Here is a 17,287-nt window from a genome sequence, read left to right as displayed (position 1 = left end):
AGGGCTCTGTACACTGAGGACAATCAGGGCTCTATGCGCCTGGGCTCTGTGCACTGAGGACAAGCAGGGCTCTGTACACTGAGGACAAGCAGGGCTCTATGCGCCTAGGAGAAGCAGGGCTCTGTGCACTGAGGACAAGCAGGTCTCTGTGCACTGAGGACAAGCAGGGCTCTATCAAGTGAGGACAAGCCGGGCTCTGTGCACTGAGGACAAGCAGGGCTCTGTGCACTGAGGACAAGCAGGGCTCTGTCAAGTGAGGACAAGCAGGGCTCTGTGCACTGAGGACAAGCATGGCTCTGTGCACTGAGGACAAGCATGGCTCTATGTGCCTAGGACAAGCAGGGCTCTGTACACTGAGGACAAGCAGGGCTCTGTACACTGAGGACAAGCAGGGCTCTATGCACCTAGGACAAGCAGGGCTCTGTGCACTGAGGACAAGCAGGGCTCTGTACACTGAGGACAAGCAGGGCTCTGTACACTGAGGACAAGCAGGGCTCTGTACACTGAGGACAAGCAGGGCTCTGTATACTGAGGACAAGCAGGGCTCTGTGCACTGAGGACAAGCAGGGCTCTGTACACTGAGGACAAGCAGGGCTCCGTACACTGAGGACAAGCAGGGCTCCATACACTGAGGACAAGCAGGGCTCTATGTGCCTAGCACAAGCAGGGCTCTGTACACTGAGGACAAGCATGGCTCTGTGCAGTGAGGACAAGCAGATCTCTGTACACTGAGGACAAGCAGGGCTCTGTGCAGTGAGGCTCTGTGACACCCCCCGACTCACACAGCAGGTTGATTGACAAGCCAGCAGAATGTACAGAGCCCTGCGTGTCCTTCCCTCACTTCCTGTAATTTTTCTCTGCATAGAGACACACAAGCAATAGCTGCAGGGACAAGGCAGCATTTTTTCACCCACAAATATAGATATTTTTAAACCAATGTATATTACAAATATACATATAGAGGGATATTTATCAAAACCTGTCCAGAGGGAAAGTTGCTGAGTTGCCCATAGCAACCAATCAGATCACTTCATTTTTCAGAGGCCTTTTAAAAAATGAAAGAAGCAATCTGATTGGTTGCTATGGGCAACTCAGCAACTTTCCCCTGGGACAGGTTTTGATAAATCTGCCCCATAGTGTTATTTTCTACATTTCTATAAAAAAAATTGCAAATGACAGGTACGCTTTAAGGCTGTGAAAATCTATATTATATGTTCAGATTTCAGATATTGAAAGTCGTATATCAGCTCTTACAGTAGCTGGCTTGAATGTTTCTCCATGTGTTCGGCTAACAAGAAGACGTGAGCAGAAAAATATTAATCAGGTAAGACAGGTTAAATATCATATACATGCGGCTTCTATCTAGGACACGGAGCTCCCATAATACTATAACTCAAGAAATACAGTTAATGTGGTAAGGGGCATATATGGATTCTCAGGCTTCAGGACCTTGGTAAAAGTGTTACCCCTGCACTTCCTATAGCTACTTCCCTTACTGTTATTAGGCTATGTTTCCACCTGGAAAAAAAAAACACCCCCAAAATTGCCCTGTCATTTTATACCACCCAAAATATTAGGTTACAGTATTGACGTTTTTTTTTCTTCTACCTTTTTTTACCATATATTTTTATCATGATTAGTCATGTGATTCTTTTATAATGTGACCCAAGAAATAAAAAGGCCAGAAAAAAACGCCAATTCTAAACCCACATGGCGTTTTTATGTTGTTTTTTTTTTTGCTTTCATTGCCTACTGAGAATTGCCAAAATGTTGTCCAAAACAACAAGATGCTGTCTCAAAATGCTGCGTAAGATGGTTGAAAAATGCCAAATTAGCCCTGTGTGCCACATCATAGATTCTTCTCCTTTTGGGGCATGGTTTCTCATTAGCATGCCCTTTTTAATGATTTTTTTTGTGAACATTTTTTTAAAGTATGCAAAATTATTCGCATCTGTACTTCATCTCCTTTGAGCAAAATGTTTGAATAAACGTGTGCATTTTTTGAGGAAAAACTGAATGCGCAACAGCATTCCAAAACCAACAAAAAATGCAAATACTACATCTCCCCATTAGTCTACATTTTCAATCATAATTTGTTGGGTTGCTAAATCCTGGAGGATTAGCCTAATAGAATCCCACCCATATTTGTTCTAAGTTCTGAGACCCTCCATCTTTTTAAACTATCATAGGAGTTGATAAAGCCCCTATAAGTTGAGGAAGCTATTTAACTGCTGACAGGACTGTGCAGAGAAAAAGTTGACTGGTCGCCCATAGCAACCGATGAGATCTTTTTAAAAACAAAAGAAGCCATCTGATTGGTTGCTATGGGCAACTGGTCAACTTTTCCTCTGCACTGGTTTTGATAAATCCCCCCGCCACAGTGACCGCATTTCGCATGAGTTTGTATGCAGGGCATGCAGTTAGTATGTTAGCCTCTCTCTTCCTCTATGAGTCCTAAAAGCATTTAAATGCTTTTTGTATGGAAATTTACAGATTCTTTAGTAGAGCTCATCCATCTATTCTTTAATGTTCTCATATAGGACAGCAAAGGTCAAATGATCATTTTATGTAAAATGTAATTTTATTATATCAGTGTATAAATCTTTTTAGGTTCACACAATAGACACCTCTAGACAACAAAGGAGAAAGCTTCCTGCGACTCCCCTGCAAGGTCAGATTATTTTTATGTTTTTAAATTTTGGTATAGGTCTCTTAATAAATATATGATGTTTGTATGCTTATTGGTATCATTGCTTCTGTTTCCTTTTAACCTTTTATTGTGAAGGTCAAATATTTAAAAAATGTTAAAGTCATATTAAGATAAAAGTTAGGTGAATATAAAAGTCAAGACCCATATGACATGTGGTCCTTCAGGCCTAGAGTACAGCCAAGCAATTTAGTAGACACCACGTTATTCTATATTTTCCATAACAAAATATAATGGGTAGAAATGACCAACTGCTTTGTGGTTAAATCAGCTGTATCAGTAGATCCTTACTCTACTGAGACCGCTCAAGATCAGCCTTACGTCAAAAGGACCAATAAACTAAAAATAGGGTTGTCCCAAACACTCTATTTTCTGTTGATCCTAGGTTATTATGATATTTACTCCAAGTCTTGTTAACTATTTCATCTAAACAATGTCCATCCTTCTATAACAATGCCAAATACAAAGCAGGCTCAGCAACAGTATTCTAGCCGGGGGTACTACTAAGCTTATCAATAGACTACCATAGAACACAAGAAAAGATGATATGCAAGAAGAGCGCACACCCACTATAAGTATCATAAAAAAGATTATAGTTTATTAAAGTTACAGCACAATATTATAGCAGAAACACTTAAAACCATCTAAAACAGGCCCAAAGGCCCCACACAACAGGGAGGACCTCCCTTAAAGAAGTGGGAGACCACTCCCGGGGCACTTGCTGAATGACAATATGGATATAGGTTGTATTGTATATTCTAAAGGCTGATTACTCAGTTACTTTATCTATGGAAAATGGTTTCTATGTTACTTTTATTGTTATAGTTACATAGTTAATATGGTTGAAAAAAGACATACGTCCATCAAGTTCAACCAGGGAATTGAAGGGAAGGGTGTAAGGAGATAAGGGGAAGGGATGTTGTTTTATAATTCTGCATAAGCATTAATGTTATTTTGTTCCAGGAATGTATCTAACCCTGTTTTAAAGCTATTAATTGTTCCTGCTGTGACCAGTTCCTGAGGTAGACTGTTCCATAAATTCACAGTTCTTATGGTAAAGAAGGCGTGTCGCCCCTTTAGACTAAACCTTTTCCTCTCCAGACGGAGGGAGTGCCCCCTCGTCCTTTGGGGGGGGGGGGGGTTTAACCTGGAACAGTTTTTCTCCATATTTTTTGTATGGGCCATTTATATACTTATATATGTTTATCATCTCCCCCCTTAAATGTCTCTTCTCAAGACTAAACAATTGTAACTCCTTTAATCGTTCCTCATAGCTAAAATGTTCCATGCCCCATATTAGTTTAGTCGCACGTCTCTGCACCCTTTCCAGCTCCGCAGTGTCCCTTTTATGGACAGGCGACCAAAACTGAACAGCATCTTCCAGGTGAGGCCGTACCAATGCTTTATAAAGGGGGAGTATTATGTCCCTGTCCCTTGAGTCCATGCCTCTTTTTATACATGACAATATCCTGCCGGCTTTGTAAGCAGCAGCCTGACATTGCATGCTATTCTGAAGTCTGTGATCTACAAGTACACCCAGATCCTTCTCTACCAGTGACTCTGCCAGTTTAATCCCCCTTAAGACATACGACGCATGCATGTTATTAGTACCCAGATGCATAACTTTACATTTTTCCACATTAAACCTCATTTGCCAAGTGGATGCCCAGACACTTAGTCTATCCAAGTCATCTTGTAACTTATGCACATCCTCTATAGACTGTACCGTGCTACAAAGCTTGGTGTCATCTGCAAAGATAAAAACAGAACTGTTAATACCATCCTCTATATCATTGATAAATAAATTAAACAACAGTGGGCCCAGTACAGAACCTTGGGGTACACCACTAATAACCGTGGACCAATCAGAGTACGAATTATTGACCACCACTCTCTGGGTACGATCCATGAGCCAGTGTTCAATCCAGTTACAAACTAAAGTTTCCAAACCCAAAGACCTTAACTTACCTGTCAGACGACTATGAGGGACAGTATTAAATGCTTTCGCAAAATCCAGAAACACTATATCCACAGCCATTCCTCTGTCAAGGCTTCTACTCACATCTTCATAACAGCAAATTAGATTGGTTTGACAACTTCTATCCTTAGTAAACCCATGCTGGCTATCACTTATAATACTATTATCCCCTATGTATTCCTGTATGTAATCCCTTATAAGTCCATCAAACAATTTACCCACAATACACGTTAAACTTACTGGTCTATAATTGCCTGGGGAAGACCTAGAGCCCTTCTTTAAGATTGGTACCACATTCGCCTTGCGCCAGTCCCTTGGCACAATACCAGACACCAGAGAATCTCTAAATATCATGAACAGGGGTACAGATATTACTGAACTTACCTCTCTAAGAACTCTTGGGTGGAATCCATCTGGCCCTGGAGATTTGCTTACATTTACTTTACTTAACTTACCTTGTACCATCTCTACATTAAGCCAGTTCAGTACATTACATGATGTGTTACCAGCACTGACCTGGCCAATGTCAGCTCCTTCTTCCATAGTGTATGCAGAACTAAAGAACCCATTCAGTAGCTCCGCCTTCTCTTGATCGCCCGTGACAACCTCCCCATTATCATTATTAAGGGGTCCTACATGCTCTGTCCTTGGTTTTTTTGTATTTATATATCTAAAAAAATATTTAGGATTAGTTTTGCTTTCTTTGGCCACCTGTCTCTCATTTTGAATTTTTGCTGTTTTTATTACATTTTTACAGATTTTATTAAGCTCTTTGTACTGTTTAAATGTTATAGCTGACCCATCAGATTTGTATTTTTTAAAAGCCATTTTTTTTTGTTGTTTATTGCTCCTTTAACATAATTTGTCAGCCATGTAGGATTTAGTTTTAATCGTTTATATTTGTTGCCTTTTGGTATATATTTAGCTGTATAGTTATTTAGAGTTGATTTAAAGATGTCCCATTTACCTTCTGTATCAGTATTTGAGAACACCTCCCCCCAGTCTATGCCCTGTAGTGCAGCTCCCAGCCCAGGGAAATTTGCCTTTTTAAAGTTATATGTTTTTGCCTTCCCCGTCTGTCTTTGTTTTCTACATTTTAAGTCAAAAGTAACTATATTGTGGTCGCTATTACCAAGGTTTTCCCGCACAGTTACATTACCAACCAGCTCTGCGTTGTTGGAAATGATCAGATCCAACAAGGCATCACTTCTTGTTGGGTCCTCCACAAACTGGCCCATAAAATTATCCTGCAATAAATTTAGGATTTTCTCCCCTTTGTAGTTTTAGCCAGCCCCCGGCCCCAATCTATATCTGGATAGTTAAAATCTCCCATTATTACCACTGTACCTGCCCGGGCGGCCCTCTCTATTTGTTTATACAGCCAACCTTCTAGCTCTTCAGTGATATTAGGGGGTCTTTAGATTACACCAAATATTATTTTTTCAATATTTCCCTCCTTTTGTAATTCTACCCACAGTGATTCCACATCCTCAGAATCATCACACACTATGGCATCGTTCACACTGACTTTCATACCACTTCTTACATACAGACAGACTCCACCACCTTTTCTGTTCATTCTATCCTTGCGAAACAATGTAAACCCCTGCAGATTAACAGCCCAGTCATGCGAGGAGTCCAGCCATGTCTCAGTGACCCCAACTATATCAATATGTTCCTCCAGTATCAAGGCCTCAAGCTCCCCCATTTTATTTGCTAGGCTTCTGACATTTGTGAACATACACTTTCCATTTCCATTAAGTTTTACACATATAGTCTCACTAATGGGATTTTCTGAGTTATTGGGGTTAATGTTATTATTTGAGTTATAAGGGCTAATTGTACTATTTAAGTTATTGGGGCTAATGGGATTTTTTGAGTTATTTGGTCTAACGTTATTATTTAAGTTATTGGGGCTAATGGGATTTTTTGCGTTATTGGGTCTAACGTTATTATTTAAGTTATTTAAGTTATGTAACACTGCAGTTATTTGTAAAGGGCTATTGAAAAGACTGCAATAGCCATATTGTCATTCAGCAGGTGCCGCGGGAGTGGTCTCCCCCTTCTTTAACCCCCTGTTGTGTGGGGCCTTTTGGCTTGTTTTATAATATTGTGCTGTAACTTTAATAAAATATAATCTTTTTTATGATACTTATAGTGGGTGTGCGCTCTTCTTGCATATCATCTTTTCTTGTGTTGCATCCTTCTATAACATGCACCAAACTAGGCCTCTACTGATCCTAAAGTGCTCTACTGATCCTAGTCAGCCCATATTAGGGTGCATTCACACCACGTTTGTGCAATACAGTTCCCGGATCAGGTTTTTGTTGAAAAACGGATTTCTCAAAACCGTACTAAACTATATCAAAATGTGTATACAAATTTTAACCCGTATAAGTTTAAAATCTGGTTAGAAAAATGATGTCCGGTGCAGTGCCGTGGATTGCAATTTGCCTTAGAATGTAATGGAGTGACTCAGCAGTTTACCCTGCTCGAGCGCTCCGCCTCCATTACATTCTATAGGCTGACACTCGCACACCACCCCCCAACCATTGGTTACTGCGGGGGCTTGGGGGGGGGGGGGGAATGCGAGTGTCACGTGACATATTTAATACTCACGCATCGCAGCTCACGGCAGTCTCACTTGGGCTATCACAGGGAGAGGATCTCTCCCTGTGATAGACTGAAGATGTACGGAGCTCTCATAGCCTCTGTGGCCCGATTCGTAATCGGACCACAGAAGCTAATACTTTTACTGTTTTATTGCCTCCCGCCAGCGTGCTCTATCTCCATCGCTATCGGAAACCCTATGCCCGATAGCGCTGACAACCGCTTGCCTCCCTGCCCGCTGCTCTACTCCCCATCCCCTGTTAACTCTCAGGGAACGGGGTACAGAAAGTAGAGCAGCGGGGGCAGCTAAAGTAGTGCGCAGCACAACGCAAATAGCTTAGGTAGGTAGATAAGTGTAGGTTGTAATTTAGCAAAGTTTATGCACCACAAATCCCAGCATGGGAGTTGTAGTTTAGGACAACAACTCCCAGCATGCCCGGACAGCTAATGGCTGCCCAGGCATGCTGGGAGTTGTAGTTTAGCTTAGATTAGACAGCGAAGGGACTACAACTCCCAGCATGCCCAGACAGCTTAAGGCTGCCCAGGCATGCTGGGAGTTGTAGTTTACCTTAGATTAGACAGCGAAGGGACCACAACTCCCAGCATGCCCACACAGCTGAAGGCTGCCCGGGCATGCTGGGAGTTGTAGTTTAGCTGATGGGACCACAACCCCCAGCATGCCTGGGCAGCCTTTAGCTGTCTGGGCATGCTGGGAGTTGTAGTCCTAAACTACAACGCCCAGCATGCCTGGGCAGCCTTAAGCTGTCTGGGCATGCTGGGAGTTGTAGTCCCTTCGCTGTCTAATCTAAGCTAAACTACAACTCCCAGCATGCCTGGGCAGCCTTTAGCTGTCCGGGCATGCTGGGAGTTGTAGTCCTTTTGCTGTCTAATTTAAGCTAAACTTCAACTCCCAGCATGCCTGGGCAGCCTTTAGCTGTCTGGGCACGCTGGGAGTTGTAGTTCTAAACTACAACTATTAGCATGCCTGGGCAGCCTTAAGCTGTCTGGGCATGCTGGGAGTTGTAGTCCCTTCGCTGTCTAATCTAAGCTAAACTACAACTCCCAGCATGCCTGAGCAGCCTTTACCTGTCTGGGCATGCTGGGAGTTGTAGTCCTAAACTACAACTCCCAGCATGCCTGGGCAGCCTTAAGCTGTCTGGGCATGCTGAGAGTTGTAGTCCCTTCGCTGTCTAATCTAAGCTAAACTACAACTCCTAGCATGCCTGGGCAGCCTTTAGCTGTATGGGCATGCTGGGAGTTGTAGTCCTAAACTACAACTCCCAGCATTCCTGGGCAGCCTTTAGCTGTCTGGGCATGCTGGGAGTTGTTGTCCTAAACTACAACTCCCATGCTGGGAGTTGTGGTGCATAAACTATGCTAAATTACAACCTACACTAATCTACCTACCTACGCTATTTGCGCAGTGCTGCGCATGTGCAGTACTACCTTAGCTGCACACGCATGCGTAGCACTACTTTAGCTGCGCCGGCTGCTCTACTTTCTGTTCCCCATTCCCTGAGAGTTAACAGGGGACGGGGAGTAGAGCAGCGGGCGGGGAGGCAAGTGGTTGACATCGCTATCGGGCATAGGGATCCCGATAGCGATGGCGATCGCTCGCTGCTCTACTTTCTGTTCCCCGTTCCCTGAGAGTTAACAGGGGACGGGGAGTAGAGCAGCGGGCAGGGAGGCAAGCGGTTGTCAGCGCTATCGGGCATAGGGATCACAATAGCGCTGGCAGGAGGCAATAAAACAGTAAAAGTATTAGCTTCTGTGGTCCGATTACGAATCGGGCCACAGAGGCTATGAGAGCTCCGTGCAGCTTCAGGCTATCACAGGGAGAGATCCTCTCCCTGTGATAGCCCAAGTGAGACTGCCGTGAGCTGCGATGGGTGAGTATTAAATAATGTCATGTGACACTCGCACCCCCCCCCCCCCCCCAGCCCCCGCAGTAACCAATGGTTGGGGGGTGGTGTGCGAGTGTGAGCCTATAGAATGTAACGGAGGCGGGGCGCTTGAGCAGGGAAAACTGCTGAGTCACTCCATTACATTCTAAGGCAAATTGCAATCCACGGCACTGCACCGGTTGCATCTGTTTTTTAAGAAAAAAACATATACATTTTTAACTTTTCATTCCATTATGAATAAAGTTTCACTTGTTTAATTGAAATCCAAGGAAAAAAAACTGTGCAAAGTCAAAAACCATATGGTGCAAACCGGATGGAACCGCACACACATACAGTTCATTACGGTTACCATTGACTTCCATGTTAAAAAAAACAGTATGCGGTTTCAATATACGGTTTTTCACCGTTGTAGGCAACGGTTTTTGATACGGGATAAACTGGACAAAACCATACAAGAGGCAAAACGGATGCCATTGGATGTATTGTGTGGCATACGGTTTTCAATGGAGAGTCAATGCATACGGTTTTCAATACGGTTCCGTACGGTTTTCAAATTGAAAATGTATACAGAAACTGTTTTGCAAATACATGGTGTGAATGCACCCTTACTCCTATTACACAACAGAGGTGCTAGTAATGAGAATAGTGTTAATAGTGTTAATAATTAATTAATGTCTTTTTTTTTTTACTTTCTCTGAAAAGATGAAGAACCTGAACTACCAACAATGACTGCACTAAGGTCATTTAATAAAAATTTTGTGTTGCAAGGATCTTTAACTCAAAGAACTAAAGAACGGAAGAGTACTGCCAAGGATGTTATGGTATGTTGCTTCTATACAATAATAATTAGGCAAGCTTCAGAAAAATATAAGCTAGGAGTTTTAGTTCCAATTTTTTGTCAGGGGTATTAAAGGAATGGTGTACTGAAACGTATTTCCAGTCCCTCGTGCCAGGGCTGAAAAAAGAAAAGAAACTTTAACTCACTTTCCTCCGTTCCCCCGTAGCACCGCTACAGCTGTTCGGTCCTCCGGTCATCTTCCTTCTTCCATAAGCACTTCACACAGCACTCAGCCTATCACCTGCCGCAGCGATGTCTTGCCTTGGCCGGTGATAGTCTGAGAGCAGTATGATGATCTGGGCACACGGAAGAAGGAAGAAGACCGGACCGGAGGACCGAACAGTTGTATCCGCGCTACGGGGGAACAAGAGAAGGTAAGTTAAAGTTTTTTTTTTTCAGCCCGGGCACAACGGGCCGGCAATACTTTTAAGCACACTACTCCTTTTAAATCTGTTGTTCTGGATCTTAAAAAAAATAGATACTTTCTAAAAACAGCATTTGTCCTTTACTTCAATGCAACTAAGCTGCAACCTAGATATATATTAGTATCTTCAGACTATATTGTTAAAATGTTACTGTCATTAAAAACAACTTTTGACACGTCAGTCAAAAGTTGTTGATCGCACTGGGTCTTACTCCTCAGACCTGCTGTAATCGTAAGTTATAAGCCAGGGACGGCATTGCGCACTGCTCCCCGGTTGGCCGTGAGATCTGTAGCCTTATGTGAGCAAAAAAGTAATTTGTAATGTAAACTAAGGTTGATTCTCTGGTCCCTTTACTTCTTTTTTTAATAGTTGCCCCCATATTCTTTGTTGATATTGACATAAGTAAGTTAAAGGGGTACTCCAGTGGAAAACTTTTTTTTTAAATGAACTGGTGCCAGAAAGTTAAACAGATTTGTAAATTCCTTCTATTTAAAAATATCAATCCTTTCAGTACTTATTAGCAGCTGTATACTACAGAGAAAATTATTTTCTTTTTGAATTTCTTTTTTTGTCCTGTCCACAGTGCTCTCTGCTGACACCTCTGTCTGTGTCAGGAACTATCCAGAGCAGGATAGGCCTGCTTTGGGGATTTTCTCCTGCTCTGGACAGTTCCTGATACGTGCATTAGGTGTCAGCAGAGAGCACTGTGGACAAGACAAAAAAAAATAAAAATGAATTTCCTCTGTAGCCTACAGCTGCTAATAAGTACTGGAAGGGTAAAGATTTTCATTTACAAATCTGTGTAACTTTCTGGCACCAGTCAGATACAAAAACTTTTATATGTTGTACATCTTGGTAAAACATGCACATTTCTAATATACGTCATAAGAAAAATGTATTCCCTTTTTATAGAAATCATGGCTTATAAAATCATGACTTTGTTCAAGCTGAAGCACAGGCATGGCAGGCAGTAATTGAGGGTGGGCTAGCACTCCTCTGTGTCTGATATGACAGAAGAGAGCACAGAGGAGTACTATCAGACAGGATAGAGCACAGAGGAGTTCTATCAGACAGGAGAGAGCACAGAGGAGTGCTATCAGAAAGGAGAGAGCACAGAGGAGTGCTATCAGACAGGAGAGAGCACAGAGGAGTGCTATCAGACAGGAGAGAGCACAGAGGAGTACTATCAGACAGTAGAGAGCACAGAGGAGTACTATCAGACAGGTGAGAGCACAGAGGAGTCCTATCAGAGAGGAGAGAACACAGAGGAGTGCTATCAGACAGGAGAGCACAGAGGAGTGCTATCAGACAGGAGACAGCACAGAGGAGTACTATCAGACAGGAGAGAGCACAGAGGAGAACTATCAGACAGGAGAGAGCACAGAGGAGTGCTTTCAGACAGGAGAGAGCACAAAGGAGTAATAATAGACAAGAGAGAGCACAGAGGAGTGCTATTAGACAGGAGAGAGCACAGATTAGTACTATCAGACAGGAGAGAGCACAGAGGAGTGCTTTCAGACAGGAGAGAGCACAGAGGAGTGCTATCAGACAGAAGAGAGCACAGAGGAGTGCTATCAGACAGGAGAGAGCACAGAGGAGTGCTATCAGACAGGAGAAAGCACAGAGGAATGCTATCAGACAGGAGAGAGCACAGAGGAGTACTATCAGACAGGAGAGAGCACAGAGGAGTGCTATCAGAAAGGAGAGAGCACAGAGGAGTGCTATCAGAAAGGAGAGAGCACAGAGGAGTGCTATCAGACAGGAGAGAGCACAGAGGAGTGCTATCAGACAGGAGAGAGCACAGAGGAGTGCTATCAGACAGGAGAGAGCACAGAGGAGTGCTTTTAGACAGGAGAGAGCACAGAGGAGTGCTATCAGACAGAAGAGAGCACAGAGGAGTGCTATCAGACAGGAGAGAGCACAGAGGAGTCCTATCAGACAGGAGAGATCACAGAGGAGTCCTATCAGACAGGAGAGAGCACAGAGGAGTACTATCAGGCAGGAGAGAGCACAGAGGAGTACTATCAGACAGGAGAGAGCACAGAGGAGTGCTATCAGACAGGAGAGAGCACAGAAGAGTGCTATCAGACAGGAGAGAGCACAGAGGAGTCCTATCAGACAGGAGAGAGCACAGAGGAGTATTTTCAGACAGGAGAGAGCATAGAGGGGTACTATCAGACAGGAAAGAGCACAGAGGAGTGCTATAAGACAGGAGATTGCACAGAGGAGTGCTGCCAGACAGGAGAGAGCACAGAGGAGTACTATGAGACAGGTGGGAGCACAGAGGAGTACTATGAGACAGGAGTGAGCACAGAGGAGTCCTATCAGACAGGAGAGAGCACAGAGGAGAGCTAGCCCACCCTCACTTGATCACTTGGACTTTGTCCATGCCTGTGCTTCAGCTTGGACAAAGACATGATTTTATAAGACATGATTTCTATAAAGAAGAAAAGAAAATTTTCTTTTTGTAGAAAGGTTACTAATGTTTTGCCAAGATGTACAACATGAAGTTTTTGTATCTGACAGTGCCCATCAAGTTCTCACCCATTTGACAATTAAGGAATGGAGGGGCATAGCTACAAAATAACAATAAAAACACTTTGGATGTGTTTTTGCACTTTCGTTTTTTCCTCCTCACCTTCTAAAAATCACAGCACTTCAATTTCCCACCTACTGACACATATTAGGGCTTGTTTTTTGCACCCCAAATTTTACTTTGTAATACTATCAATAATTTCACAAAAAAATCTACAGCGCAACCATAAAAAAAACTTATTTGTGGGGCAAAATTGAAAAAGAATATGCCATTTTGTAAATTTTGGGTGCTCCCGATTCTATGCAGTGCACTTTTCGTTAAAAATAACCCCCTATTTTTATTCTGTAGGTCCATACGGTCACAAGGATACCTAATTTATATAGGTTTTATTTTATTTTACTATTTATAACTGCATGCACCAAAATGAGTATGTTTAAAATTGTCATTTTCTGACCCCTATAACTTTTTTGCGCCATGATCTGAAGTTTTTATTGGTACTATTTTTGTTTTGATGGGACTTTTTGATCGCTTTTTATAAAAGAATTTTAGGGTATACAAAGAGACCAAAAATACGCAATTTTGGACTTTGGAATTTTTCTACGTGTACACCATTGACCATGAAGTTTAATTAGCATTATATTTTTATAGTTCAGACATTTATGTATACGGCAATACCACATACATATTTTTTACATATTTTTTTATATGGAATTTGTGAAAAGGGGGGTGATTTAAACTTTTAGTATGGAAAGAGTTAATTTACATTTATTAATTTTTTTTTTCACTTTTATTACACCATTTTTTTATTCCCCATAGGGGACTATTACGTGCCATCTTCTGATTGCATACACTGTTCAAAGATTTGCCATAGCATAGCATTGACCAGTGTCATCTGTGCTTGATAGCTCCAGCCTGGTGAGCCAGGCAGGAGCATCACAGCGGAGATCGGACGGTAAGGAGGTTGGTAAGGGCCCTCCTCCCATCGTCCTGAGCTTCCGGGAATGCTTTTTTTTTTTTTCATTTTAAATGCGGCGATCAACTTTGATCGCCGCATCTAAGGGGTTATTGACGGGCATCACAGTGATTGGTGGTGTCCGGCATTAAACACGGGTCCCGGCCATTGATAGCCACTGGGACCACCCCGCTATGATGCGGGGTCAGCCCGTGACCCCGCGTCATAGAAGTGGAGCGGGACTAGAGCTTAAAGTACGCTTTTGGCCCCCAAAAGGTTAAGTCATGGAGCCACTGGTGTAATGCCACCCATACCAGGTGTAAACATGCCCACTTTTGGTTAATTGATTCTCCCCTGTGTGAGGGGACAATAATGAGCCAGGATCGAGGGTGTTTCAATCTGTAATGGGTGGGATTACACTGGTGGCTCTATTAGATCACATTTTACACACCCTCTGTGGCAATCTTATATGAGATAGGTTTATACATTCACTAAGTCCCAGATTTATCAAACTGTCTGAGAGAAAAAATGGAGTGATTTTTTTTCACAGCAACCAATCACAACTCAGCTTTCACTTTACCAGAGCTCATTAGCTGAGCTGTGATTGGTTGCTGTGGGAAAATGACTACATTTTTACGCTCACACAGTTTGATAAATCTGGGCCTAAATGTTTACTTAGATTGTATAAGGCTGGGTTCACACTACGTTTTGTCCCATGCGGGACCGCATACGGCAGGGGAGCTGAAAACTTGCGCTCCCGCATGCGGTCCCGTATGTAATTCATTTCAATGAGCTGACCGGAGTGAAACACTGACTCCGATCGGCTCATTTTTGCCCCGTATGTGGTTTTCCACCGTACCTTAAATCGTAGTCGACCATGATTTTAGGTGCAGTGGGAAAACTGCATACGGGGCAAAAATGAGCCGATCGGAGTCAGCGTTTTCGCTCCGGTCAGCTCATTGAAATGAATTACATACGGGACCACATACGGGAGCGCAAGTTTTCAGCTCCCCCTGCCGTATGCGGTCCCATATGGGACAAAACGTAGTGTGAACCCAGCCTAAGCATTATCATAAAATAATCTGCAATGAGTTTGTATGATCTCCCAGTGTGTGTGGGTTTTATCCAAGCTATCTGATTTCTTCCTACACTCTTAAACATAATGATAAGTCCATTTGGAATCTAGATTGTGAGCCTCTTTGGGGACAGGGACAAAAGTGAGTGATGACAATCTATGTGAAACGCAAAATAAATTGGTGCTATATAAACAAAGGACTTATTATTACAGTGGTCCCCAAACTTACAAAAGGCTCAGGTTCCAATTTTTTCAACATACAATGAATGGTCTTTTCTGGACCATTGTAATTTGAAACCATACTCAACATACAATGGTACAGACAGTACAGACAGATCTGCAAAATGTGTCAATGGCTAGTAGAATTGAATTGACCAGAATGGGCATTTCACTGGTAAAACACCTGTATTACTCAAGTGCATCTGGCTGTACAGTACAGGGAGGTACTACATGTTCTGTATTACTCTTTACCTGTGCTAGGGTTAGTGGCTCCTTTGGACACCAGGTGGGAGTGGCACCATTTAACTTTATTGGAACACTGTGTGTACTATACAGGACCCTGAAAAAGCTCCTGTCTTCTACATAGACAGTGATGTACAGCCTCCAGCAGATTTTTCTTACTTTTATATGTAAGGACTTGCTTTATCTGTATTAGTTATCTACTTATTTTAAATTAATCCGCACCTTTTCCTTTTTTTGGATGACATTTTGGGTGCTTCAGAACCAACTACCAAATTACTATAGAGTTATGGTCTCAACATACAATGGTCATCCTGGAACCAATTAATATTGTAACATAAAGAGGTACTCCGCCTCTGGACATCTTATTCCCAATCCAAAGGATAGGGGATAAGATGTCTAATCGCAGTGGGGCCCAGTGGCTTGATCTCTGAGCTGTTACCCCGATGTGCTGAACATTTATGTTCCAAATGCTGGGTTCGGGTGGCCGTGATCGCTCTTCGCACCCCCTACTATAGACATGAATGGATGGGGCATGTTGTGACATCATGACCATAGTCATCCAAACCCAGCATTCTAAACATGAATGTTTAGAACATCAGGGGTGCCGGCCCAGAGATCGTCTGCGATCAGACATCTTACCCCTTCTCCGTTGGATAGGCGATAAGATGTCCAAGGGTGGAGTACCCATTTAAGGGACCACTGTATTAGTGTACATAAATCAGTGTTTTATTCTAACAAGTAACAAGAATGTTCCACAAAAGCATTATTGATTTAGTTAATATTTCTAGAACAGAAACATGTACAGTTTATGCTAAATCAGGTACATGTACCTGATGATTAGCGGAGACTTCCCGCAACATGAGGTACATGTACCTGATGGAAATAAATTGTCACAACGCTGCCGGGCGCTGTGACAGTTTATTGAGCTCGGCTGTGCTGCACAGCCGGGCCTCCCTGAAGCCGGCCAGGGACCAATCACAGCGGTCTCTGGCCGGCAATCGCTACTATTGGTCCGTCAGTGCAGATGGACCAATAGCAGGGATCTGGAGGGGGTCTCCTCCTTCCCCTTCTCCTCTGTCGCTTCACACAGTGAAGCGATTGGTGGTGAGGGGGGCCCCGTCGGTGGAAGCCACCCACATCCCTCAGGATTGGAGCTGTGCTCCAATCCTGAGCTAACCCTGTAGACGCTGCAGTCACTGTGGCCGCAGCATCTATTAGGGTAACAGAGGGAGGGAGCTCCCTCTGTCACCGATCGGCGCTCTGCAAAATGAAAGCAGAGCGCCGATGGTTGCCATGGTAATCGGAGGACTGACAGTGGCCTCTGTTGTCATGGCAACAGATCAGTCTTTACCTAAGGTAGAGATTGATCTATCCTATGTCTATTACAGACATAGGCATAATTCAATGGAGTACAAATGTGTACTCCATTGAATTATAACTGAAGCAAAAGGAGGGATGTATCCAGCTCACCGAAAAATTATAATTAAAACGTAACTTTTACTGTTTGGGACTAAAACAGTAAAAGTTACGTTTTAATTATAATTTTTCGGTGAGCTGGATACATCCCTCCTTTTGCTTCAGTTGTGTTATTACGGAATACGGCCCGGTGCCTCCGTGCTCCCGATATCCACTGACCTGCTGATCGTCTACACATCAATGTGAATGTTGTCCTAGGGGTGGTGAGCTGAGATTTTTTCTTATTTTTTCCATTGAATTATGTGTACAATAATTTTAAAAAAAAGTGAAAAAAAAAAGTATAAAAAAATTAAAAAGTGAAGAAAAAATAAATATTTGAAAAAA

At 42.9% G+C, this 17,287-nt stretch overlaps 1 protein-coding gene across 4 annotated transcripts in view; it reads left to right on the top strand.

Annotated features, from left to right (window-relative positions):
• Nucleotides 1-17,287, top strand: part of MYRIP (myosin VIIA and Rab interacting protein) — a 717,726-nt gene that overhangs the window by 689,176 nt on the left and 11,263 nt on the right. For all 4 annotated transcript variants that reach the window (XM_056520618.1, XM_056520619.1, XM_056520621.1 and 1 more), the window contains 3 exons: nt 1,220-1,324; nt 2,611-2,671; nt 9,902-10,020. In XM_056520618.1, the coding sequence (XP_056376593.1) occupies nt 1,220-1,324; nt 2,611-2,671; nt 9,902-10,020 (285 nt within the window). The remainder of the gene's footprint in view (nt 1-1,219; nt 1,325-2,610; nt 2,672-9,901; nt 10,021-17,287) is intronic.

Source organism: Hyla sarda, chromosome 5, assembly GCF_029499605.1.
Source record: "Hyla sarda isolate aHylSar1 chromosome 5, aHylSar1.hap1, whole genome shotgun sequence".
NCBI lineage: Eukaryota > Metazoa > Chordata > Amphibia > Anura > Hylidae > Hyla > Hyla sarda.
Note: the sequence above shows the minus strand (reverse complement) of the source record. Positions and strands in the feature narration are given on the sequence as shown.